This window comes from Pogona vitticeps, chromosome 3 (assembly GCF_051106095.1).
Source record: "Pogona vitticeps strain Pit_001003342236 chromosome 3, PviZW2.1, whole genome shotgun sequence".
NCBI lineage: Eukaryota > Metazoa > Chordata > Lepidosauria > Squamata > Agamidae > Pogona > Pogona vitticeps.
Genome location: NC_135785.1, coordinates 97,384,452 through 97,410,816, shown reverse-complemented (window position 1 = coordinate 97,410,816; position 26,365 = coordinate 97,384,452). Strand labels below are relative to the sequence as shown.

The 26,365-nt window shown below is 42.3% G+C and overlaps 1 protein-coding gene across 6 annotated transcripts in view; it reads right to left on the bottom strand.

The window, feature by feature from the left end:
* Positions 1-14,589: 14,589 nt before the first annotated feature.
* JMJD1C (jumonji domain containing 1C) overlaps positions 14,590-26,365 on the bottom strand; it is a 249,203-nt gene continuing 237,427 nt past the window's right edge. For all 6 annotated transcript variants that reach the window (XM_020793184.3, XM_078390904.1, XM_020793183.3 and 3 more), the window contains 3 exons: positions 26,147-26,323; positions 15,955-16,086; positions 14,590-15,506 (listed from right to left, as the gene is read on the bottom strand). In XM_020793184.3, the coding sequence (XP_020648843.2) occupies positions 15,417-15,506; positions 15,955-16,086; positions 26,147-26,323 (399 nt within the window). In that variant the 3' untranslated portion in view covers positions 14,590-15,416. The remainder of the gene's footprint in view (positions 15,507-15,954; positions 16,087-26,146; positions 26,324-26,365) is intronic.

The window sequence follows — 26,365 nt, the reverse complement described above, 5'->3', positions numbered from 1 at the left end:
ATCCTGTGGGCATCCCTCTTCTAGCGGCTAATTTGTGGACAGTGTGAGGGGAAGAACTGCATATATAAAAATAATTGTGTAGAGTTAAACATCTGAAAATGACTTTGATGTCTGTGTATGAGCCATCTGCATATGTTCTGTAGATGGCTGATTACCTAGTGCAACAATTGTTCTGCATCAGGTGAAGATTTTACCATCTCCATGATTTTTGACTGTAATTGTCCAGAAGCATCAAGAGCATTTGAAACTAGATAATGGTGGTGGAGGACACCTTGTTTTGTGTCTGTTGGAAGCATGCCTAACAGCTTCTTCCTTCCAGGTAACAGGCAGGCTCTAATTTATTACACTGATCCTCTCCTGAAGGAGCACTGCTGAACCATCCCAGAATGGTCGTGCCCATAGAGTTGGTGAAGCAGGGTTCTTTCAGAGCTCCTGTGCTGTTAGCTGTTTACATCATCTTCAGATTTTCTTTTTCCCACCCCTACAGTGAATTCCCCTTCCTCAGTTCCTGCCCTTCCTTATTTATTCATAATCTGTTGCTAGTACTGTTACATAAAAGCTGAAGAGAGGATTTTTCCTCAGGTGAGCTTTGTTGTGAGGAAGCATGAACTTTTACCCCCATGGAGTTTTGGGGGGAAACTGTTGGAGACACCCACTCAACTGGGCTAAATAGGTTTTGATGAGATTCACAGAGGAGCTGGCAACTGTCATAACCCATCAACTATGATGAAAAACATCTCATGAGGAAGCACTCCATACTGAATTTTGCAGGCCTTTCAGACCAAAAGACAGCTGTGATACAGTGGTTTGCCATATGGGCAAGGCAAGTTCCTGAGGGCCTACTGGATTATGCCCCCGCTCTCTTCATATCAAAGTACTTCAGTCTGTTGAGCCCTGCTCACTGGACTCAGCAAAGGCTGGAAATGTTTTCTGGACCATTTGCATTGGGACCATGGTAAGTAGCATGGAAGCAGACACATTGCTGGGGAAAAAAACTCCTTTTAATTATCCCCTCAATGGATTTAAAAGAATTCAGCCAGTTTTGTGGCAAGATGCACTGATACTGCTTTTGTTTTGGCCTCCTTTGGTCTTGGGCATATGTATGTCAAGTGCACTGATTTTTAAAAGGAACTTCGATCCTAATGGAGAGAGGTACCAGTTCCCATTTTTTACTTCATGGTCTATTTCCACTTCAAAGCCAAGTCAGAAGAAGAGGCACCCAGCAGCATATTAAAGGAGTAGAGCTGGGTGCAGGAAAGAGAAAAAAAAGGTGTTCACATCTCTAGCTCCTCAAGGGCCATTTGCTGGGATGGGGGGGTGATCCTTTTAAAGGAAACCTGTGTTCACCTTGGGAGCCTTGGCTGAGCATCAATCTTCTGAAGGTCTGGAATGGTACAGGAGAAAGGAGGGGGGCAAGTAGCATGGAGCTTTTCTCCAAGGGCAAGGAAAGTTTCTTGCCATTTCTGTTATATCTTGTGGGGAGGGCATTCTACCTTCTATTGAATCTCAGGCAGCATATTTTCTAACAATTTCTGCCTGTGCAGTGGGGGGGTAGTGAATAGATTAGATTCTGTCTGTTACTCTTATTGGTCTGTTCTTTGTCCTGTTGTTTTGCCCTCTTTCTACTTTGTAGAAAGTTTCATGGGCTTTAGTTTGTTTTTTGCTTGCCCATGTCTTTGGACTTCAGGGGTTGACAGGTTAGCTAATTTTGGCAAGCTGGTCTAGGAGGGCGGAGGAGCATCTCCTACAAGAAAGGTTCAGCCTGATTGGATCCTGACTGTCATCTGGAATGTCTTCCGAAACAGCTAAAAAGTTGGAATTCAGAATGAGAAATTACCATTTTATTTCCGGAGAAGAACTGAGACATCCATAGACTTCCAGTAATAGTCACTCTCTAGCAGGATCAATGCCCACCTGGAATACAGGGTTCTCCCTTCACCAATGCAGTGCCAACCAAGATCTTTCAAGGAATATTAGAAAAAGCAAGCTCTCCCATTTATGGCTCTACATTTTGGTAATCAGAGGTATGATTCCTATAGTGCCATCCTAGCCAGTAGCTGATAAATCTCTTGTAACATATTTTTAAAATCCAGTTATCTACATGAATAGTATGGCATAATTTGAGGAAGTACAGATTTTGTTCCTGATGCTCCTGCTCAATTTCTGTGGATATTTTGAGCTACAAGAGTTGAGGAGGGAGCTTCTTTTCACTCAGTTTTACATTGTGAAATACAGTCCTTTTGCTGCTTAACTAGGTAGCTAACACTCTTTCCAAGGTAATGAGTTCTACATGATAGTTTTGGCCAGCTAAACATCAATACTTTGGTCTGAGTCTGGGGCCAGAAGCTGACATTCTTTATAGATTTTATTCTGGTTCATGTAAAAAACAAGTTCTAGCTCTATTGCAATAGAGATCAGAGAACAACTTAATCATTCCAAAACATGAAGCCACAAGAACACTTTAATGTGAAAATGCTGATCTTACTAGCATACAGGTAATATGTAATTTAATTGGTGTGCTTCTTCCTCCCTCCCTCCCTCCCCCCTTTTTTTTGGCAAAAAGAATTATTTTGACCAGCTTTAATTGTGATTTTTGTTGTCATTCGTTTTAAAGAATCCTAAACCTGCTTTACCCTGTTAACATGTAGCTATACATAGGGAAAACTAGCTTAAGGGCATAATCCATTTCACTGAAATTTGATTTAATTAGAATTTGAAAAACAACAAAGAAGTAAAGAAAGGATGCTCTGGCAAATATGGATGGAAGGGAGAGAAGAAGCAAGAGGAGATTAAGACTAGGCCAACTCATAGCTGGTGGGCTGGGGTGTGTGTTAGTGAATAGGGCGATGAACAAGGACTTAGAAGGCTTGGGTTCAAATCCCTGTGGCAATGGAAACTCATGGGGGGGAGTAAAACCATTTTTTAATATCACACATGCCTTGAATACCCTATTAGAACTGCTATGAAATGGATGCTACCTGACACCACAAAACAATATGAAAGTTTTTTTATGCAAGGAGTGCCATCTGCTGGACAGTGTCCTCTTGTAGAAAAATTCCACATCCCATTGGGCTGTAGCATTCTTCAGGTATACACCAAAGCACTACAGAAGAACATAAAAAATAGCCTATTGTTATACTTTGTGGGAACCTGTTTAGAGGTGATATAGTGTCTACACCCACTGTGTGTATTGCACTGCAGTGAATGGTGGAAGGGTAGAAATGCACAGAATACTGAAAGACTGGCTGTCATCTTCCAAGGAAGCACATGTAGGCTGTCAACTGAACATTTGATATGCTCCTGAGGCAGTCTTTCTTCATCTGGACGTTTATGATAATTGGCATCATTCCCATCCTTTAGGAGGAGAGGAGTTTGGGGAGAGACCATTCCAAGGAACCCTGTTTTCTTCAATCATCAAAACTTAACAATCATAGATCAAATCCATTATTTATCTCCAGCCAGAGTTTAGACATTTCACTATGAAAATTAACATCTTAACATTAACTGAGCCATTAAATCATGCAAGGTATAAATTGTTACATTAGTAATACATTAAGAAGATGTAGGCTTGAAATTAAAAACACTGACCAAATTAGACAAAATTGCCAATCCCCTGAATCATCTCCCCAAAATGAATGGATTAAAATAACATGAAAGAATAATCCTTATTGTTAATGCCATTGTTTAATTATTAAAGTTACTAAAATTGATATCAGTTTATGTATTTAACAAAAATATTTTGCTCAAGTTTCATCTTGCAGCTGGTTGAAATTAACATATAAAATATTTATCTTAAATTTAGGTTGGGAGCATGGTATCCATTTATCAAATATATAAGTTCTCCCATACCTCCAAAGCCAAGATTTCTAAGGTGGTTTGCAATAAAATGTCAACATGTCAAAAACACACCAATACACTGGCGATATGCAGTGGTAGCCACAATGGCCTTTGAAATATATAGATAAAAGCTGTCTTTTAAGTTCAAAATGGAGAAAAATACTTGGTAAGAGACAAATACAAGGGGAGATTTCTTAACTGCAGCAATTCTGGCCACACATTTTGCTCCAAACAGAACTATCTGATACAGTATATAGTTTTTAAATATCTTTTTTTTCTAACTTGGGAATAGACGCTAGATACTGGTTCATTGTTTTGGAATGACTAAAAATGTATCTATGTACTTTAAGAAGGCACTTCCTGAATATACTGTATATTGTAAAGTGTTTATGTGCTTGAAGAAGGAACTTTCTGAATGAACAGATAAACAGTATATATATTGTTTATCTATCTGCCTATCTTATATTCATTCAGAAAGTACCTTCTTCAGACACATACACTTTTCAATACTGTGTGTTTATATGTGTGTGTGTTGACACAGTACACACACACACACACACACACACACACACACACACACACACACACACACACACACACACACACACACACAAAATATATATATATATATATTTTCCAGAAGTGCCTTCTTTAAGCAAATGTACTGCCATAAGAGTTCCACACCCTTAACTGGGTTGTTGTGGATTATCTGAAATGTAAACATGGGATTAAATATTACATTCTGCTCAAAGTGTGTGGTTTACATGCTGACAATTTATCTTGGCTGAAGCACATTAGTAAGCTTTCATGATAAAAGCAAATACGAACTTTGCCAAAGACAAGGCATGTTACTCAAACGAAGAGGAAACAAACCACTAGTACCTGTACATTTTTGGGAAACGAACAAATCCCTGTCCAAAGCACGAAATTTGGGATTTTATCCAGATGCCTTTTTAAAACAGAAACTGCCTTGATATATCTTGCTTTTGTAACAAAAGTAGCAACTGGAAAAACACGCTTGGATATAGACCTGTTTAAGTGTTACAGTGTAGGAATATGTTTATGAAGCCCACACATGGTTCATTCTTACCAACACAGCTCTTTTAACTGGGAAGAGAGCTAGAGAAGAGAGCTACTTAAACCCAACATTCAACTGGTACAGTCTTTTAGTCTTTATTCCAGCATGCAGAGTTGTGTGCTGCTGCATTCCTTGAAATATGGAGACTCCTCTCCCTAAAGTCTCATGCTATGGTACGAGGTTGCTTCCAAAACCCAGCTTGTTTTTTTTTTTTAAGTTAATGTAATGTAATGGCTCTGTTGGCCCACTCCTTAAAGGGATTTCTAACATCCTGCACAGCAAGAACTTGTATGCTAATAAACCAGTTGTTCCTTAAAAACATGTGCAGGGTGAAAAAAGGGGGGGGGGAGGAGGAATCCTTTCAAATATAGAAGTCTCGGTAGGCCAAGTGAGACACTACAGACAATTAAATCCTTTATGTCCTAAAAGTTTGCTATGTGAAGGAGCCCCTTTTTCTACACACGACTGAGCAATGAAACCTGGGGGCCCCTGGGCTGTGTCCAATCAGTGGAAACTCACAGAAACATGAGAGAAGGCCTTTCTTGGTTATGTAACTCTTCAGTGGGAGACCTGATTGGTACCAACCTGGTATTTGAGTTGCTACAGATCAGGGATTATAAAACTCTGGAACAATCACTTTACTATTCTGAAATGTAGAAAGATTCACATGTTAATGCTGATGAACTCCAAACCATCTAGTTGACTACCAGCTATTTTAATTTATCTTCTGCTCACCTTGAACACCCTTCTGAATCAAAGCCCAACTGCTCTACATTTCAGGATTTACCTGCTCCTACAGGTTGTTGTAGTCTGGACAAATGCCTGAACTTACAGATTGGAAATATAATGTTTATATTCTATATTGGCTGAAATCAAGCAGTAAGTCATACTGTAAGTAGGCCATTGAATCAATAGAACTTATACAGGCAGTTGATTCACCAAATCCCCAGATTCAATGGGTCTACCTTAGCTCCAACTTGTTACTGGATTTCAACCAATATGTTTTTAAAGCAGGGGTCTCAAACTCAAGTTACCTGGGGGCCGCTGGAGGCAGAGTCTGGCTGAGGCTGGGCTGCATCAGACTTTCTGTCAAGCGGAGCAAGAGCCCGAGGAAGCCGCCCAGGGGTTTCCTTAGCTCGGCTGGGGCTCCAAGGAGGAGGAGGAGGAGCACGCCAGCTGTCGTTGCCAGCCACAACCCCCTCCGGCTCCTTCTTCACTACCACTGCCACCACCAGCAGCAGGACAAACAAGCAGAGAAGGGAGGGAGCGCCGGCGACCGCCTAGCAGGGGGGGAGGAGGGCACAACATAAAAGCCTCACAGAATCACCTTGCCAAAGGAGAAAAGCCCCCATCAGTACCTGCAAAATTAAACAGAATGGGGCGAGGCCCCCAGAGGTGTGCACGTGTGTGCATGCATGCACGCGTACGCGCGCGCGCGCTCACACACACACACACAAACACACACACGGAGATCCAGCAACCTTCCTCTGAGGGACCCCCTCAAAAATGCACACTCAGGTGGGCTGGCTGGCAGGCTGCAGTTCTGGATGGAGGGTGCAAGAGACGCTGTCTTGGGAGACAGCCAGTGAGCAAGGTGAGGCTTTTTTTGACTCTTGACAGCAGAGGAAGCGTGGGCGCTTCAGGGGGGCAGGCAAGGCGGGGGCCACAAACTATCATCCAGTGGGCCACATATTTGAGATCCCTGTTCTAAAGTATGCCCAGCAACATTTACTACCTGGGTAACTAACTAGTAGCTGCATACATATATGAGCAAAGCTACTATTCTAAAATAAAAGGTGAAAATAAGTTTTCTGGTACAGTGGTGCCTCGCACAACGATTGCTTCATACAACGAGGAATTCACACAGCGATGGGTTTCTTTGAGGAATTTCCCCCATCGTTTAATGATGTTCTCTATGGGGGAATTTCACTTAACGATGTCCCTTTTTCGCTCCTTTAAAAGTGTCGTAAACTGTTTGGAACCTGTTTTAAATGCTTGCAATCGTTAGCCCACCTCCTGAACCCTATGCAAACTTAATTCGGTGTTGTTCTGAGTCGTCGTTAATTTTTGGTGATTTTTTGTTTTTTCTCTCACTGAAATGCATTGGACGGACAGTTCAATAGAGTTCAATGAGAGAAAAAACAAAAAATCACCAAAAATTAACGACAACTCAGAACAACACCAAATTAAGTTTGCATAGGGTTCAGGAGGTGGGCTAATGATTGCAAGCATTTAAAACAGGTTCCAAACACTGTAAGACACTTTTACAGGAGTGAAAAAGGACTTCGCAAAGCCATTGAAATGCATTGAGTCGGCTTCAATGCATTTCAATTGGGGAACCGGGTTTCACTCAACGATGTTTCCTATGGCGATTTTAGCTTAAGGACGGCAACCAGTTTTCAATGCATTCCTATGGGAAATGGTGTTTCGCAGGACGATGGTTTCACACAGCGATGAATTTTTTGGAAACAATTAACATCGTTGTGCGAGGCACCACTGTACTTGGTTATATCAAGTACTGCTTTTGCATTTGAGGACACAAATTTTGCTTTTCCAGTTCAAATGAATTAGCTACTACAGAAAAAGTGCTGCCACTGTTACTGGGTGTGGCAAATTAAATGGTATATAAAATCACTTGAGTCTACAAATACATGAATGCAACCCAGTATCTCTCTAAAGTTCTATCCATGACAGTTATTGGGATGCTACATTCTAAAAGAGAGGTTACCTACTTATAACCATGATTTTTCTAGTGGTCCTCTGTGAATCCACACAATTGGGTTGTTCTGCGCCTGCACAGGACATCTTGGAAGTTTCTAGAGCATAAAGAAATGTGATTAGTAGGACTTTCCCCCATGGAGTGCATGCTTCACCCTTCAAAGGTCCCCTCAGTTCCTGTAAGAGTCTGCCAATGAGATAGTTTGAACAATCCAGCGAGAGACAGTTTGAGGCGAAGCTGGGGCACCCTTATGAGGGCCATGAAAGCATAAGAAGAGCCTTGGAGAACTTTCTGAATGATTTAGTTCTATTGATGTAGAAGGCCAAAGAGCATCTTTGGTCAAGCATGTGGAGCATGTGCTCAGGAGGTCTAGAAGGAGATGGAAATAAAGTCAGTAGAATCAACGGTTGACTGAGATGAAATTCAGATATAATTTTGGGTAAAAACGATACATTAAGATAGAGGGTAACCTTGTCCGGGTGGAACTGAAAGAAAGGTGGATCCAAACCGAGGGCTGCAAGTTCGCTAGCACATTTAGCAGATGTTATTGCTACAAGGAATGATGTTTTTTAGGGAAAATAATTTGAAATTAGTAGTAGCAATTGGTTCGAAAGGTGGTCGGGTAAGTGCATTGAGGACAAGCTGCAAAGACCATTGAGGAAGAGGATGATGACATGGGGGATGAATATTATAGAGTCCCTTCAGGAATTTCTTCAAAGTTGGGTGAGAGAAAAACCTAGCCGAGTCAGACTAAGAAGGCTGATGGGCTACAATAGCAGAAATATATACCTTGAGGGTAGAATGAGAGTCCGAAATGAAAGAGATGACGGATAAAAGTAAGTAAAGTCTTCAAAGAAACCAATGTTGCAGGTAAGTTCTGAGAATTAGCAAAAGAAAGGAATGCTTTCCATTTGCTTTGGTATAACCAAACGTATTAGGTCAATGGCTTTTGGGCTCGATCTAATACGTTTTTTATAGCGGGACTATCTTCCATGCTGTCAGGTTCAGAGAGTCTATGTTGGGGTGGTAAATCATCCCATTGTCCTTGGTCAGAAGGTTGAGGATCGACAGGAGATGGAACAGATGGTTGTGATGGTGGAGGTACAATTGATACCAGGCATAGTCCAATGTCAGGAGGGGGGAGGTCCTTTGTAGGTGGTGGTGACCTGGAGAGATGTATGATATCAAGAGAGTCTTAGCTCGTTTGGGTTGTGGTTGAGAATCTAGTACCGGGAGAGTGCGTTTGAGAGCTGATTTCGTATTGATTGATGTATCGTGAGTTGATGTTGGATATGTCGTGGATGAACAACGTTGGTGTCATGGTGGTGAAGGCGATATGGAAGGCGAATATTGGGGTGGAGAAACATATCTGATACTTCTTGGTTCGTCATAATAGACATGTGCAGTCCAGTCTTCATGGCAGTAGGAGTTGTAGTGGTGGTACTGGTCCCCATAGACATCTCTATTTGGGTATTGAGAATGGGTTATTTATTTATTTATTTATTTATTTATTTATTTATTTATTTATTTATTTATTTATTTATTTATTTATTTATTTATTTATTTATTTAATATCCCGCCTATCTAATCAATTAAGATTACTCTAGGCGGCTTACAACAATAAAAACAGCGACAATACAGTTAAAATAATTATACAAAGGAAAAGTTGCGACAAGGTGGGAACTAGGGAATAGAAGGAAAGGGGGATCAGGAGTTGATAAACGGGAAGGCCTGCCGATACATAAATGTTTTTAGTTGTTTTTTAAAAGTACCCAGTGCGGGAGCTGCGCGAATGTCAGGGGGAAGGTTATTCCAGAGGCGAGGAGCCACCGCCGAGAAGGCCCTATTTCTTGTCTTTTCTTTCCGGCCCTCCCTCGGTGTTAGGCTCCTCAGCCTCACCTCCTGACTCGCATGAGTGACATGGGTAGAACTTGGTGGGAGTAGGCGTTCCGCCAAGTAACGAGGCCCTAAGCCGTTTAGGGCTTTATAAGTAAGCATCAACACTTTGAAGTTGATGTGGAAACGGATGGGCAGCCAATGCAATGCGGCCAGAATGGGCGAAACGTGTTGGTATCTTTTCACACCACTGAGAAGTCTGGCCGCCACATTCTGCACCACCTGTAGTTTCCGCAACAGCCTCAAAGGCAGCCCCACGTAGAGCCCATTACAGTGGTCTAATCTTGAGATTACGAGCGCATGCACCAACGTAGTGAGCGCCCCCACCTCGAGATAGGGCCGCAGCTGGGCTATCCGCCTAAGATGGTAAAAGGCGGTTCGGACAACCGACGCCACCTGGGATTCCATGGTGAGCGCCGGGTCCAGATGGATCCCCAGGCTGCAAACCCCATCCTTGGCGGGGAGGGTCACCCCCCAAAAATGAGGGAGTTTCCCAAACCCCCGATTGTGGGGGCGCCCACCCTCAGTACCTCCGTCTTGTCCGGGTTCAGCCTCAGCCCGTTCTCCTGCATTCATTGCAGTACGGTCCCCAGGCAGCGCTGAAGGGACAGAACGGCATCTCCTGTGGTAGGTGGAAAGGAGATGTACAGCTGAGTATCATCAGCATACTGATGACACCGAGCTCCACATCCCCTGATGACCCCACCCAGCGGCCTCATATAGATGTTAAACAGCATTGGGGAGATAATTGACCCCTGTGGAACCCCACAGTTGAGACTCCACGGCGAGACATTCTCCCCAAGCTGTACGCTCTGGGGACAGTCCTCCAAGAAGGAACAAAACCAGGCCAATGCCAGGCCACCAATTCCCAGCTCAGAGAGCCTCCCCAGGAGGATACCGTGGTCAATGGTATCAAAGGCCGCTGAGATATCGAGGAGGACCAGCAGGGACACTTTGCCCCTGTCGGCCTCCCTCAATAGGTCATCGCACAGGGCGACCAATGCCATTTCTGTACCATGGCGCGGCCTGAAGCCCGACTGGAATGGATCCAGGGCATCTGTTTCATCCAGGTGCGACTGAAGCTGGTTGGCCACCACCCTCTCAACCACCTTGCTTAGGAAAGAAACATTGGCGACGGGCCTATAGTTGCCAATCTCATCCGCCGCCAAACTTGGTTTCTTCCTAATGGGCCTAATGAGTGTCTCCTTGAGGGCAGATGGAAATCTGCCCTCCAGGAGAGACCCATTTATTATTACAGTGGCCCATTCCATAGTTATCGGCCTGGCTGCTTTGATTAGCCAGGCCGGGCAAGGGTCAAGGGAGGAGGTGGTGGCCTGACAGCGATCAAGCGCCTTGGCCACAGTGTCAGGTGTGACTGGCTGAAAGGAATCAAAAATTTCCGGGCAAGACGGAGCGCTGGACATCTCAGCTCGACTCACTGTGTTCAAAAAAGGAGAGAGGTTCATGATAATAGTAAAATTTCCTGTGTGGGGGGACATATTGGATTGGAGAAAGGCGTTGTCTCTTCACCCAGCGCTTGCAGGGAGACTGGTGAGACAATTCCGATTCAGAGACCTGAATAGATATTGCCCACCCTGATGATCTAGGGCAGGGGTGTCCAACCTTTCCCCTTCCCTGGGCCACATTAGAAGATGAAAATTTGGTTTGGGCCACACATAAATTTGGTTTGGGCCGCATGGGGGGGCAGCCCTAGCCATCCTCCGCAGCCCTGCTCCAAGCACGCTTACCGGCAGCTGCAATCTCAGACAGCAGAGGCTGCCAGCTTCGACTCCGGTGGCTTTATGGGGCCAGGAGGGGGTCCACCTATTGACGGGGACGGCGCAATGCAGTCACACAGACCCCTGCCCCTCCCCTCCTGCTCCTTCCTTCCCTCTCCCCCCCCCCCCCACCGTTGTGACGTGCCCCAGTCGTATTCCGGCCACAAGCACTGGCAGTGTAACTTGAAACTTTGGAATTCCTTTAAAAAAAAATTGCACTGGGCCGCATTCTGAGCCGGCCTGGGCTGCATGCGGCCCTTCGGCCGCAGGTTGGACAAGCTTGATCTAGGGCTTGAATAGGCTGAGGCCGGTCTGGAATGTACATCAGACGGAGATAGGCCAGTACTCGGCAAAAGGCTGGTAATGGAAGCTGCAGCCTGAGTCGGTGTTAAGGCTGGGCTGCCTCTATCCGAAATTGAGCCAGGGGCATCTCTGGATGACTCCTCAAGGATCAGTGATGGAGGCCCTGGTTGAGGTGGATCTATTTGGGTCAATTTCATAGGTTTCTTAGCATTCTTCTTTTTCTTAAAAGAACCATCAGGACGGATTGGAGCTTTTGACATGGACGTTGATTTCGATGCGGACTTCGAAAGATCTTTTTGTCCAAGTGATGGAGTCATCGGGCTCAAAGTTTCTCAACGCTCTGGACATGGAGTTGGAGAGGTTGGTGGATCCATGGGGGCCAGATTGAGAGACTTTCCCAAAAGGTATGAGCGAAGTCTTCGCAGGTGTAGTTTTAGAGTGGTTCTTGTAAGCTTTTTGCACTCGGGGCAGGAGTGTGTTTGGTGTTGTTCCCCTAAGCAAAAAATGTAAGGGTCGTGACTGTTGGCAAGTGGTATCTTATTCGTGCAAAGCACGCACCATTTGAAAGGCCCTGGGCCCCCCATAAAAGGTTGGGGGGAAAAGGAGGGAAAATGGGGGGAAGAAAAACATAGTGAAAGAGAAAAACGACTGAGGTAAACTGAAAAACAGATAACTTACAGGGGAACGCACAACAAAGATATGATTGAAATAGAAAATGAAAGAAAAATGATTGGAAAGAATCAGTAGTCAGTAAATGATCTCACAATCACTCTAGCGTTCCGAAAAAGGTCCAAATGAAGTGGCGGCAAAAAGGAACTGAGGGGAACCTTTGGAGGGCGGAGCATGCGCTCTATCCAGGAACATCCTACTAATCACATGTCTTTAAGCTCTAGAAACCTTTAAGACGTCCTGTGCAGGCGCAGAACAACCCAATTGTGTGCATTCAGAGGCCACGAAGAAGGATTAAACTCACCTACTTATCCATAATTTTTCAGTGTTCAAAGAACCCTTGTTTGCAGCAAGGTGAAAGAAGTCCAATTTCCTCCAACAAAACAAGGTTTGAGTTTGGCCATGTTCCACAGTATTGAAGTGATGGTAGAAGGGAGACAGAAAGGATAAATCTCACCTCTTCCTGATCAAAACAATAGCCTAGCTCCATAGTGTGAATTAAAGAACAAGGATTCCAGATGTGCTTTTTGCCCAGACAAAAACAGGATGAAGAAATAAAGCCAAAGTTAAGCACCATCCTCTTTAGCTAGTACATTCAGACTCTAACCGAAATACCCAGAGATGAGGATGAGACACCTATTCACCTACACATGAATGTGTATCATCATGGGTTTCCAATATAATGCTCTTAGAGATGAAGGCAAGCAGGGAAAGACAAGAGAAAATGTTGTCCACGTGTCTGCGCCCAATCAAAGGTAGAAGCTTTATTACCCTTCATAAAGCCCTGCTCTTTTAGTGTATGATTTTGTGACCTAAAAATTAAAGGCACACATACTGAGAAAGAAACCAGACATAGTGAAAACCAAGCTCAATAGCAAGAGCTCAACTAGCAACAGCTGGCATAATAAACCAATGATGGTCTGCCAGTGGTATGCCAATTGTAGACTTCAGTTTCCAGCCAAGTTTCCTTTTTTCTTTCTTTTGTGTGTGTGAAAATTGTAACTATAGTGTTCTTGTTCTACACATGGCTAAAGTCCAAATTACATACAAGTACAATCATGGATCCTCCACATAGTATCTAAACACTCTAAATAACTGATATAATTGTAGGACTCACCCTGAAATACATAAAGTATTTACATAATTTCAGCTAATAAATGTCATGCCAACTCTGCAAGTGAGATTTCAAGTGCCTTTCTAGTAGTATTCTAGTTGATGCCTTTTGTGTGTATTTAGAATAATACAATGGTGCCTCGCTTACCGAGCGCTTCGTTTAACGATGAATTCGCTTAGCGATGACTTTTTCGGAGCATTTTTGCGCTCCGTTTAACGATGTTTCCTATGGGCGATTTTCGCTTAGCGATTTCGGGACCATGCTTCGCATAACGATTAGGTTTTTGGGTCCCCTGTTTCGCTTAAAGATGGTTTAAACAGCTTCATGTTTGCTGTTTTTTAAATGTTATAAAGTTAAAGTTTACTGTGTAAAATGTTTGAAATCATAAAGTGCACTTAATAAACCCTTTGCTAACCAAATTTGACTTTGTTCTGACTCTTTTTAAATTTGTTGTTGATTTTTTTTCCCCATTGAGATGCATTGAATGGGTTTCAATGCATTTCAATTGGGGAACTGTGTTTCGCTTAGCGATGTTTCCTATGGCAATTTTCGCTTAAGGACGGCAATCCGTTCCTATTGGAACGGATTATCCGGTTTTCAATGCATTTCAATGGGAAACCGTGTTTCGCTTAGTGATGTTTTCCCATAGCGATGATTTTTTTGGAACCAATTAAAATCGTTAAGCGAGGCTCCACTGTATTACTATTGGTACTTTACAAGTGCTATATATTATAAACATGAAAAAAGGATGTGAAGTGCGTAAACTGATTTTGAAATTGTATTTCTCTAACTTAGCAACTACATACCTAGTTATCTAATACAGCCGTTTATCATAAAATTTGCAAAACCAAATTCCTGACTGAATATTATCCAATAATTTTAATGCTTATTTCCTCATGTATTTAAGAACTGCAATTAAAGACAATACATAACAAAATGATTTAATTATTTTTATTCTTCATTAGATAAACTTTCTTTGGCTCAGCCAGTTGAAATGTGCGCTAGCACAACTGAGAAGTTTCATATGAAACCTGGAGAGGGCAAAAAGATGCACACTATTAAACACACAACAATCTTTTACAACAGTCAACATTACAGAGACAAATCTGCAACCACTGTGAATGAATGAATGACTCAGACGTGCATTTTAACGAATGTGCTACAAAACATGAAAAACACACACAATGAGACAACATTTGATAAAGTCCTTTTAATGGAAAATGTAAAACCCCTTTCAACTTTCAATGTACAAAGCATGTTTAACACTTGCACTTTTAACAAATTAAAGCAAGCCAATGTTTTAAAAAAATACATCATTGAATGTATATATGTATATATTTACATAGCATATTAAGTTTAATATTTAGCTTTAAAAGTTCACATAAATTTTACCAAAATGAGACAAATTTTAAATAAATTACACCTTTTTGAAAATGTTTAATTGTACACTGAATAGCTTCAATAAAATACTGAAGTGTCTGTAATATCTATTTTATATACTTTATATTGTACAAAGTTTACAGTTTTTGGCAGTAAATTTTCAGATCATGACATGACTGCTGTGCGGATTCAGCAATATTCCAATGCAGGCAATAGCTGGTGTTTGTGTCCTACCTCACAGTAACTGTCTCAAATGTAGTGAAAAATATTGAAGTTATTTTAACCAAACTGTACAAATCACATTTACATTTGATCAACAATAGAGCATAGAATTCTGTTTTTTTTCCAAAAAATAAATACATCTTAAATCTTTGACATTTTGAAAATTTCATTTACAATATAATACATAACAGCAGAGTACTGTTTAGAGTTTTCCATTTCTAAAAAAATCCTCACAATTCTAAATCACAACAGCTGTGATGAGAAGCTATTCTGTTGCAGTGTCAGTAGCAAGTAAATACAATAAACATATTTTCTTGGCACTGATGGTTTGTGCAGCTTATATGAATGAGTAAAATCTTTATCGTAAAGAAAAATACGATAAAATATGTTCTTCAGACCCCAAAAGGCAAGAGCACACATTTAATTTTCTTCTGCATCTTCCACTTCGTGATCATGGCTCTTCAAAGCTCCCACCATTTCCTTAACTGCATGATACAAGATATTTTTAATCTGTAAAAATAAATTTGGTAAGGTAAGTGATGAGCTCAACACCTGTATGTAGCCGAAGATATGCAATTGGGAGGGGGGGAATCCTTCTGCTTAATGGGAACACATTTAATACCTAATAATAAGAGGCACGCAGATCTTGGGCTCACATGTACCCTAATCCTTCTTTTATATGAAAAAATGTTATATAACCAAAGTACTGGGCTCAGCTTCTCTCTTGATTCTGTTGGGCTGGTTTATATAAGACTCTCTTCCCAGGAAGTAGAAGAAGGGGAAAAAATACATACCCAAAATATGCTGTCCTCATACTGAATATAAAAAAAAATCCTCAGACAAGAGATCAATGTGAATCAACTGCAGCAACAGGAACTTCTGCTGTCACACATTCCATATCAAAATTTGCAAGAAGTATTTATCACAAAAGGAAATATGACAAGAACTCATCTATTACCTGCAGCTTGTCATCGTAATTGATTTCTCCCTTTGAGAGCCTCAGTTCTTGTGTTAAGTGAAATGACTGCACAAGGTGTTCTGGTGACACAAAGTCTTCAGTAACTTGAATACAGCTATGAAAATTCTGTACCTGAGCAAAGAAAATAAAACACATGTAAAATTCTTCTAAAGTACACAAAAGAAGCTGACAGGACAAGAAAATGCCCCTATATTCAAAAATTGGTGAACAATTTTACTTGATGAACAAATTTACTTGACGACAAGCTTTACATGTATGTCACAATAAAACTATTTGTCTTTTAAGATGCCACGGTATTTATATTCTGCCTTTCCACAAAAATGGACTCCACAAAGTGGCTTATAATATAAGGAAACATACATGGAGTTAAATGTGTGTGTGAGTGTGTGTACTGTCAGAACGACTTCTCCCTAAAGAGGTAGTGTTTTGGCGAGGAGTCACTGTAGGCGCAGGCGACCACCACTTTTTATGCCTGAGACAGGTCCTTTTAGCCTCAGAAGTGCATAATCCTTGCCCTATGGACAAGCTCAACCTAAAATTAGAACTCCTGTCTTGCCTGCTTACAAGGCAGTAAACCACAAACTGTGTGCTTCCTTGGACATCACAACAGACAGATCAGGTAGAACCTCTGTTATAGTAGCAATTAGTGACCTTCCCACTCCACACTGGATTTAGGTGCAGTCCTGCTGTTCAAAAGATCAGTCTTGTGTTAGAATTATATTTGTTAAGAAAATAAGATTTATTTATTTATTTATTTATTTATTTATTTATTTATTTATTTATTTATTTATTTATTTATTTATTTATTTATTTATTTATTTATTTATTTTATATCCCGCCTATCTAGTCAACTCAGGACCACTCTAGGCGACTAACAAGCAAAAAATAACGAAAGAAAACTTATATAAGACAGCATAAATAATAAAAACCTACAAAGATAAAAAACCAGTGGAGAGGGGAGGAAAGGAGCGTCAGGAATTGTTTGACGGGAAGGCCTGCCGGAACATCCATGTCTTCAATTAGTTCAATTAAAGTATAGTTGCAGCTTTAAAAGCATAAAGCATATACATATCCAAACAGTTACTATGATTCAAATAAGCTTACTATTATTAGGTTAAAATAACAGCTAAACTATGCTAAGTAATAATCTTGACAAGCATTCTACATAACAGCTTACTAGGGAAAACTGGGCGAATCTCTCCCCCCTCTCTTTTCATCTTCTTTTCCATATACGTGAAACAACCATTTTCTACTCATCTCCAGACCTCCCTCTTTCTTACACTTCCAAAATGTTAACCAATTAGGATTATGAGGGTGTAACAAAGTTCACTGGCCCTGTTTCACATGAGATCTGCAGGTGTTTATCTAGTTCCAAATTAAGAAGAATGTGGTCTTTGGTCTTTGTTTCTTCTCTCGATCTTGGAGCAAATCCAGAATAAACTTGGAACAACAATCCCACGAGAACATTCAGTGATTTAAATCCAAACTATATAGAAAACTTAACAGACTTCATCTTTGTATGACCACAAGTCCCATGTGCCTTCTAATTCCTCATATGTACACATATATAACGATCTAGAATTAAATATACAATGCAATAAAATTTAACACTATCACATGAAAATACCCCAATTCAGATTATAAAAGATGAAATAGATCCAATAACACTTTAAAATATCAGACTAACATCACAATTAAGATGGACTGGAATAAAACGGTCTGGGGCAGTCTAATTCAGCCCTCAGAATGTGCCTAGCCCACACACACACACACACACACACACACACACACACACACACACACACAGAGAGAGAGAGAGAGAGAGAGAGAGAGAGAGAGAGAGAGAGAGAACATGTATATTAGAAAAAACAAATTGAAAGATAAATGAGAGAGCATAGAATTTGAGAGGCAAAACCTAAGTTTCAACACTGCTGCAGAAGCCTGGAGACTGCAGAAGGGGAATAGAGAAAACTGGAAGTTGGCTAATTAAAAAGCGTTGTAACAACAAAGAAAGGTTGTTGTCATTATGCCTGTGCCATATTATAGCACAATGAGCTAAAAGGGTTGGTAATTGTCATTAAGTGATACAGAGCTGGCAACAGTGAAGACACGTAGGGACGGGCTGGCTAACTGGTTTGTATGGTTCTCCTTCATGGTATAGGCCAGGGATCCCCAACCACCAGTTGGTGGCCATGGCAGGACCGCGCTGCGGAGACAGATCTCCCCACACACACACTCCCTCACTGCACCCCACCCCAACGCACGGCTAGCCACCTACATGCATGGGTGCTGTGCCCACCCATCCACAAGCGTGCCCTATCCACCTGCGAGTGCAGGGGTGCCCCCCCGTGCATGGACTCCACCCCCAACCGATCTGTGGTTCAGAAAAGGTTGGGGAGCACTGGTATAGGCTATACTATGTGCTGACATGGGACCCAGGCCCTATGATAAGGAGTTTCACAAACATGGACCTCTGCACCACATCACACTGAAGAGCCAACAGTGTCATATGGTTGAAAAAAAAGGTAAACGCTATTTTAGGCTGCATTAACTGGAAGTTGCCTAATTAAAAAGCCTTGTATAGTCTCCAAATCCCATGAGGTAGCCTCCTTCTATTTAGTAGTGATTAGGCCTCATCCTGAGTACTGCATCCAGTTCTTTAAGAAGGATGTCAACAAACTGGAACAAGTTCAGAGGAGAGCAACAAGGATGATCAGGGAAGAAGAAACCAAGTCCTATGAGAAAAGACTGAAATAACTGGTATGTTTAGCCTTGAGAAAAGAAGACTGAGGGGAGATGTGATAGCACTTTTCAAATGCTTGAAAGATAGCCATACAGAGGAGGGGCAGGATCTGTTCTTGATCATCCCAGAATGTAAGACACATAATAACTGTTAGAGCAATATGACATAGGAACCAATTACATTGGGAGGTGGTTAGTGCTCCAACACTGGAGACATTCAAGAGAAAATTAGATCTGTCAGAAGTGCTTTGATTTGGATTCCTGCATTGAGCAGGGGAATGACTTGATGTCTTTATAGGTCCCTGTATAATACAGGGTGGTCATATTGTCTGTGGTAATCTGGACTCCACGACCAGCTGTGAGGAGATGTAAGGCTTGGAAAGACTTGATGACTGCTAGCATTTCCAGGTGGTTGATATGCATTAGTTTTTCCGAGTTGGACCATAGGGCATGAAACTTGTGATCACCATAGTGTGCGTCCCATCCTATTGGACTGGCGTCCGTCATGACCTGTATTGTCAACTGAAGAGGTCTGAATGGGCAACCCACAAGGAGATGCAAGACGAAGGTCCACCGAGTGAGTTGGCAAGCTAAGTCTGGGGTGACAAGAAGACATTTGGAAGAATGATGTAATAGGCGGTCAAACTGGGACAGGTACCAGGCCTGCAAAGATCACATTTTGAGTCCCGTGTGTTGGAGCACGGACGTGGTTGAAGCCATCAAGCCTAGATGTTGCACGTAGCAAGCAGTAACTGTGGAATAACGTTGGAAAGGGCAAATGGCTCTCTTCAACTTGAATATCCATTAGTGAGGGAGAAAAAACCTGGCTTTCATCAAATTGAGATGCACCCTAATGTAATCTATGGTCTGCGATGGTTTGAGATAGGACTTCTTGAAACAGACTTGCAAACCAAGTTCTGCCACAGTCTGAAGAACAAAGGCAGCCTCCCTTCGGGCTGTGGAGTATGACCCTGCCACTATCAACCAATTGTATATATATGGAAAGACTGTGATGTTGTGCAGATGAAGATAGGCAGCTACAGGAGCCATACACTTTGTGAAAGTTCTTGGAGTGGTGGACAGCCTGAAGGGGAGGGCACAGAATTGGTAAGCCCTGTCATTGAAGAGGAAACAAAGATACTGAAGTGATGTTCGTGGATGGAAATATGGAAATACAGTATGCATCTTGTAGATCTATGACCACAAACCAATAGTCTTGGAGAGAGTGGAATAACGGATTCTAGGGTGACCATGCGAAAGCGTCTCGGATGGATGTAGGTATTGAGAAACCACAGTAAGTTGTATGTCGGAGACAACTGAATGGAGGGATGTCCATAAACTCTAACAGGTAACCGTAACGTATGACAGCGAGCACCCAAGCGTCCTTGGTGACAATGGACCACTTGTCGAGAAAGGGGGCCAGCCAGGGATGATGGGGACAGTTGGGAATTAGATCCAGAGAAATCAAGTCAAAAATACTATTTATTTTTTCTTGCAGGTTGATGGAAGGCTTGTCTACGCTGTGCCGGAGCCTGGGGCCAGAAAGGGGGAGCAGAAGAAGACTAAGGAAAGTTGGATCTCTCAGGAGCTGGAGCCAGAGGTTTGTAAGGGCGGTACGGCTGCTGAAATGATTGATGGAATGTGAAAGGCCTACGCCACTGGTTACGTTGATATCTGGGTTCTTGAGTTGAATAAGAATGGGCAGTCTTGCGAATTTTATGCAAATTATCCATCACCTCATCGGTTTTATCGCTCAAGAGGCCGACACCATCAAAGGGCAAATTCTCAATGCGGGACTGAGCATCATTGGTGATCCCCATGGAACTCAGCCATGCATGCCGTCTGAGGTCAACGGCAGAAGGCAAAGACTTTGAGGCAGTGTCAGCTGTATGGTGAGATGCTAAATGTTGCTGTTTAGCCAAGGTAGTGGCCTCAAGGTGAGTATTGAAGGCATTGGCTCTAGTCTCCTCAGGAGCAGCCTGAAGGACTGGATCTTGTTCCACAGTTGCCTGTGATAGGCCTCTATTGCAGCCTGGTAGTTTGAGACCCTCATAATGAAAGAAGCCAGAGAATATAGATGATGACCCAGTACATCCAGCTTTCTCCCTTGTTTGTAGGAGCAACTGAGGACCGATTACCGGCTCGGGACTGACTTGATTGTACTATGGTGGAAACTGGCGGAGGATGTTTAACGAGGAACACCATGTCTGTTCCATGCGTGCGGTAGTGGTTCGCAACATGTCTATAAATCTGTAGGGATGTAGATGGTTTGTCCCATGATTCTTTACTAAGGTCCAACATAGCTGGAATGAATGCCAAACTCAATGGGGGGGATTTATCTTGTTTTATTTCATCAAAGACAAGGTCTTGTTTGGAGGGGGAGGAGGTTGTTTGATATTAAGCTCCAATGATTTGGCTGTGCGAAGGATGAGCTGAGAGTAAGACGTAAAGTCCTCAGATGGGGATGAACATCTGAAACGTCCGAATCAGGAGTTGGTAAGTTTGAAGGAGACTCCCTGGAAGCTTCAGAGGGAAGATCATGCTCAGAAACCATCGAAACTGAAGAATTTCCAGAGATGGACAGAGTTGGAGAGGGAGAGCATTGACGAGCCTAAGAGGTTGGAACAAGGGGTTGATGCTGGGACCTGATGGGCAGAGCAAGATCCAGGTAAAAAAAAAAAACTAGTCAAAACAGTATTGTGGCGATCACTGTGCGAACGAAATTAATGAAAAGGGTCTCCATATTCACAAAGGATGTGGCGTTGAGACGGATGTGGGACAAGGATCACCTCCCGATACTGGGGAGATGTGGTGATGCTTTGCTGCCCTCTAATGTGGAGGGGACTGCGAGACCGATGCCTCCAAGTTCAAAAGATGGATAACAGTTGCCCGCCCAGTTGAAACAGGGCTAGAATGGGCCGAGGCTGGGCTGGATATGACATCAGCCTCAGAACGGCCATGACTTGGAAACAAGTTCGGTATCGATACCGAAGCTTGAGCCTGAATAGGCGGACCCGTCTCTCCCGCTACTGAAACGGAGTCATGGTCCGGGATGTCTCTTGACGATTCCTCCAAGATGGGAGACGGGAGGGAAATGTGGACAACCGGAGGCTTATGAGGCTGGTGAGGGAGCCTGCTTAGCCTTTTGTTTGACTCTGTCCTTATCCTTGTTTCTTATCAGATCGGGTCTTCGCTGAAACAGAGGATGACTATGACACTGAGGTTGACGTTGATGCCGAGGGAGATTTCGGCTTGGAAACCTCGGTGGAGATCCTCGGCGAAGGAGTAGTTGGAGCCAACAGAAGAGAGGGCTCAGACTGAGGCACTAGAGTAGGGGTAGGTTCCATTGTGGGGCTGGTTGGAGGACTGGAGGGTGCCAAGGATTTTTCCCACAGGTGGGACTGAAGTTGTTGCAGCCAGAGTTTAAGTGCCGGTTTTGTTAACATTTTACACTCCAGACAGGAGTGAGTCTGGTGATATGCACCCAGACAGAAAAAGCAACAATTGTGGCCGTCAGTAAAAGGAATTTTATTGGCACATGTTGTGCAACTCTTGAATGGGCCTGAGGAGGCCATAAAAAAGGGCGGGAAGGGAGGGGGGAGACAAAAAGAAGAGATAACTCACAGGGAAACATCCGTAAAGAAAAAAACTTGATTAAGTTTGTGATCCAAGAATCGAAAACGTTAGGCAGTCTGAAAGATCAGAAGAACCGTAAAATTAGAAAATCACAAAATCGCTCTAGGAGTCGCTACAGGAGTCCAATTTCAGTGGTGGCTAAAAGGAACTGAGGTATTATGGGTGGGTGGAACATGTGTGCCATGGGCAATATCCTACTAATCACATCTTTTTAAGCTCTAGAATATTCTGAGGATTCCTGCGCAGGCGCAGTAAAACCCATTTGTGTGCATTCTCAGAGGCCACGAAAAAGAACCAGCTTTGTCATTTGCTGTTTATTTTGGGCAAGAGACAAATCATTTCAGGTAAGGAGTACAGTGGTGCCTCGCTTAACGATTGCCTCGTTTAGCGATGAATTCGCATAACGATGTTTTTTTAGAAAATAATATGCATCGTATAACGATGTTTCCTATGGGCGATTTTCGCTTAGCGAAGTTTGGGACCATGCTTCGCATAACGAATGCGATTTTAGGTCCCCTGCTTCACTTAACGATGTTTCTTTTTTCAATTAAAAAAGTGTCTTAGAAGGGTCAAAAATGGTTCTAAATGCTTGGATTCGTTAGAGGACCCCTTAAGTCATGTGCAAACCTGATTTGGCTTTGATCTGACTTTTCGTTAATTTTTTGTGAATTTTTTTTTTTTGGCCCATAGGAACCAATGGACCTGTCAAAATCTGACAGCTCCATGCTTTCCTATGGGGGAGAAAACAATTCACCATAAATTAACGAAAGTTCAGATCAAAGCCAAATCAGGTTTGCACACAACTTAGGGGGTCCTCTAACGAACCCAAGAATTTAGAACAGTTGCTGAGTCTTCGTTAATTTTTTTGTGATTTTTTTCTTCCCCCATAGGAAATAATGGAGCTGTCAGATTTTGACAGCTGTCAAAAGTTGGGGGGGAAAATTCAGAAAAAATTAACGAAAAGTCAGATCAAAGCCAAATTAACTTTTGCATCTGTTTTAGAGGGTGCTGAAGGTAATCCAAGCATTTAAAACCATTTTTGACCCTTTTATGACACACTTAATTTTGCAAAAATTGACTTCGCAAAGCCATTGAAATGTATTGAGTCAGCTTCAATACATTCCAATGAAGGAAACATTGTTTCGCTTAGTGATGTTTCCTATGGGTTTTTTGCTTAACAACGGCAATCCGTTCCAATTGGAACGGATTAACCAGTTTCCAATGCATTCCTATGGGAAATGGTGTTTCGCATAGCGATGGTTTCACATAGCGATGTTTTTTTTTGAACCAATTAACATCGCTATGCGAGGCACCACTGTATACTAGAACCACTATTCAAATTACACGAACAGTGCCAGACTTGTCCGTTGCTGAGCTAATGCTTGAGCTTCTGCCATTGCTTGAGTCTTCTGAAAACTGAGGTAGGCAATGTGCATGGCCATTTGGGGGGGTGCATAAAGGTGTGATAGTGTCCTGAGAAAGTAGGGGGTGGATAAAAATCTTCCCATGCAGGTAAGTGTCCATATGGGAATGGAGTGGACACACTGCAATGAAGATCCAGTACTGGGGAATGTTGCAAGTGACCACTGGAATCAGACAATACTGTGTTTCCCCCAAAATAAGACAGGGTCTTATATTAATTTTTTATCCAAAAAACGCATTAGGGCTTATTTTCAAGGGATGTCTTTTTTCATGTACAACAATCTACATTTATTCAAATACAGTCATGCCATCTTCTGGTTGCTGCACAATGGTGGACGGCGGGGTTTCACTTAACTAGGGCTTATTCTTGGGGTAGGGCTTATATTTCAAGCATCCTGAAAAATCACACTAGGGCTTATTTTCAGGTTAGGTCTTATTTTCGGGAAAACAGAGTAGTAAGGAACAGCAAGCAGGAATGTGCATGTGGTGATGCCTTTTAGGTGGGTCTGCTCTTTTTGTTTTGGACATAGGGTGTGGAGTGGGGTCAAAGTCAGAATGATGAGTAAGGTGGCTCTAAGTTGGGCAGTGTCTGAGCACTAGAAGATTGTGAGGTGACAAGTGAGGGGCATCTTTCTCCTCCTCCATTACCTTGTCTTCTTGGACACACCAAACTGTGCTTCAGGGGCGGAGGAGTTATACTACCATGAAGGAACCTACTTTTCAGTGTGTTTTCTCCTGGGGGTGTGAATTTTGAAACAGATGAGGTCTGTTTTGAGGTGGGTTGTGGCTCCAAGGTACAGGCACGGAGACTGCCGATATGATGCCAATGGTTTCAATACTTAGTTGTGCTGTTCAATATTGGGCCAAGCTATTTCCATAATCGTAACTTTTGACAGAGTTTTGCAGGGATTTTCCCCAAAGGAATAACTTGAGCCACAACTGTCTCTTTTTAATATCAACCTCTGTGAAGTTTTTACAGACTGACCAAGACTGAGTTTGGTGCCCTTCTCCAGAGGCACTTGAAGTGTCCATCAGTAAGCAGTATTTTGTTCTTACATGCCATACATTTTTAAAGGGGGCCAAAGAGACTATAAAATGGGCAGGAATGGTGGACAAGGGAGTCCTTGTTGATATGACCACAGTAACTGGGGAAAAAATGCTAAATATTTGATCTTTCTTAAGAGAGGAGAGGAACATGGAGCAGACAACTATGAAATAAGTATGTACGCACTTAGCCCCCCCCCCCAAGGCTCTGGAGGACAACTAGAGAGGTGCTGCTTTAGCAGCAGTTAGAAGGAATTGGTGTGTAACCATTGCAGGGGCTGAGCGTGCACTGTTGTAAGGGGTCAGGGCTTTTAAAAAATATATATTTAATTTTATTTTTTTAAAAAAGCTCTGGAAAATTCAGAGAGGCACCTCCAAAGGCACAGGACTTTGGATTCCATTAGTGTGAATCACAGAGATCACAAAGAATAATGGAAAGTTACTCAAAAAAGGCACACAGAAAATATACTAGTTTTTTTAATTGTTATCATCTATACTCAAAATAAATTGAAGATTAAGATATTAAAAATAGGGTGAAGACAACCTTTAATACATAATGTTATGTGTTATCATATCTGTTCCAATTTCATAAGTATAGTTTCCAAGGCATGTGAGGTATTTAAAGAGTGATTTTACTGGGGCTGCTTACCATTGGTTTCCATGGCAACATGCAGATTCAAAACCAGGTCTCTTGAGTCCTGGCTGACAACTCTGTCCATTACACACCACTACACTATATTACACTGGCTTCTCCTCTTAACACAGTACAGTGGTGCCTCGCTTAGCGGGCGCTTCGTTTAGCGACGAAACTGCATAGCGATTAAGCTTTTGCGATCGCAAAAGCGACTGCATTGCGATATTTTAAATGGGTTTTTTTTTGCTTTGTGATGATCGGTTCCCTGTTTCGCTTACCGATCATTGCAAAGTGATGATTTTTTAACAGCTGATTGGCGGTTCCAAAATGGCCGCAGGGTAAAAAAATGGCCGCCCGCTGTGTGTAGGGACGGATTCTTCACTTAAGGGGCAGTGAAAATGGCCGCCGTATGGAGGATCTTCGCTTTAAAGTGAGTTTTAAGCCCATAGGAACACATTAAACAGGTTTTAATGTGTTTCTATGGGCTTTTTAAAATCGCATAGTGACGAAATCGCTTAGCAGCAATTTTTGCTGCACAGATTAATGTCACTATGTGAGGCACCACTGTACTCTTACACAGAAGAGTTCTCCAATTCTCTTCTAAGATGTCTTTTAACAGTTGTTAAATCGAAACATATATATATTCTGCTGAAACAAAAATTTGAATCTATTTTCCTAGGAGGTTATTTTTACCTGGTGAAGTGCTCCTGCCGGTAAAACAATGGCATCACCAAGAAACTGGATAAGAGTACAGGTTTTCACTCCATATTCTTCAAACAGCCTTTGACGGAGTCTTTTGTTTACATACCAGCTCTGGTCACGTATTGGATCATGTTCCGGTAAAACATCTAAACCTTGTTCTTTTGCCACCTGGAATACAGTGAAATATAATACATTTCATGTAAAAGTTAT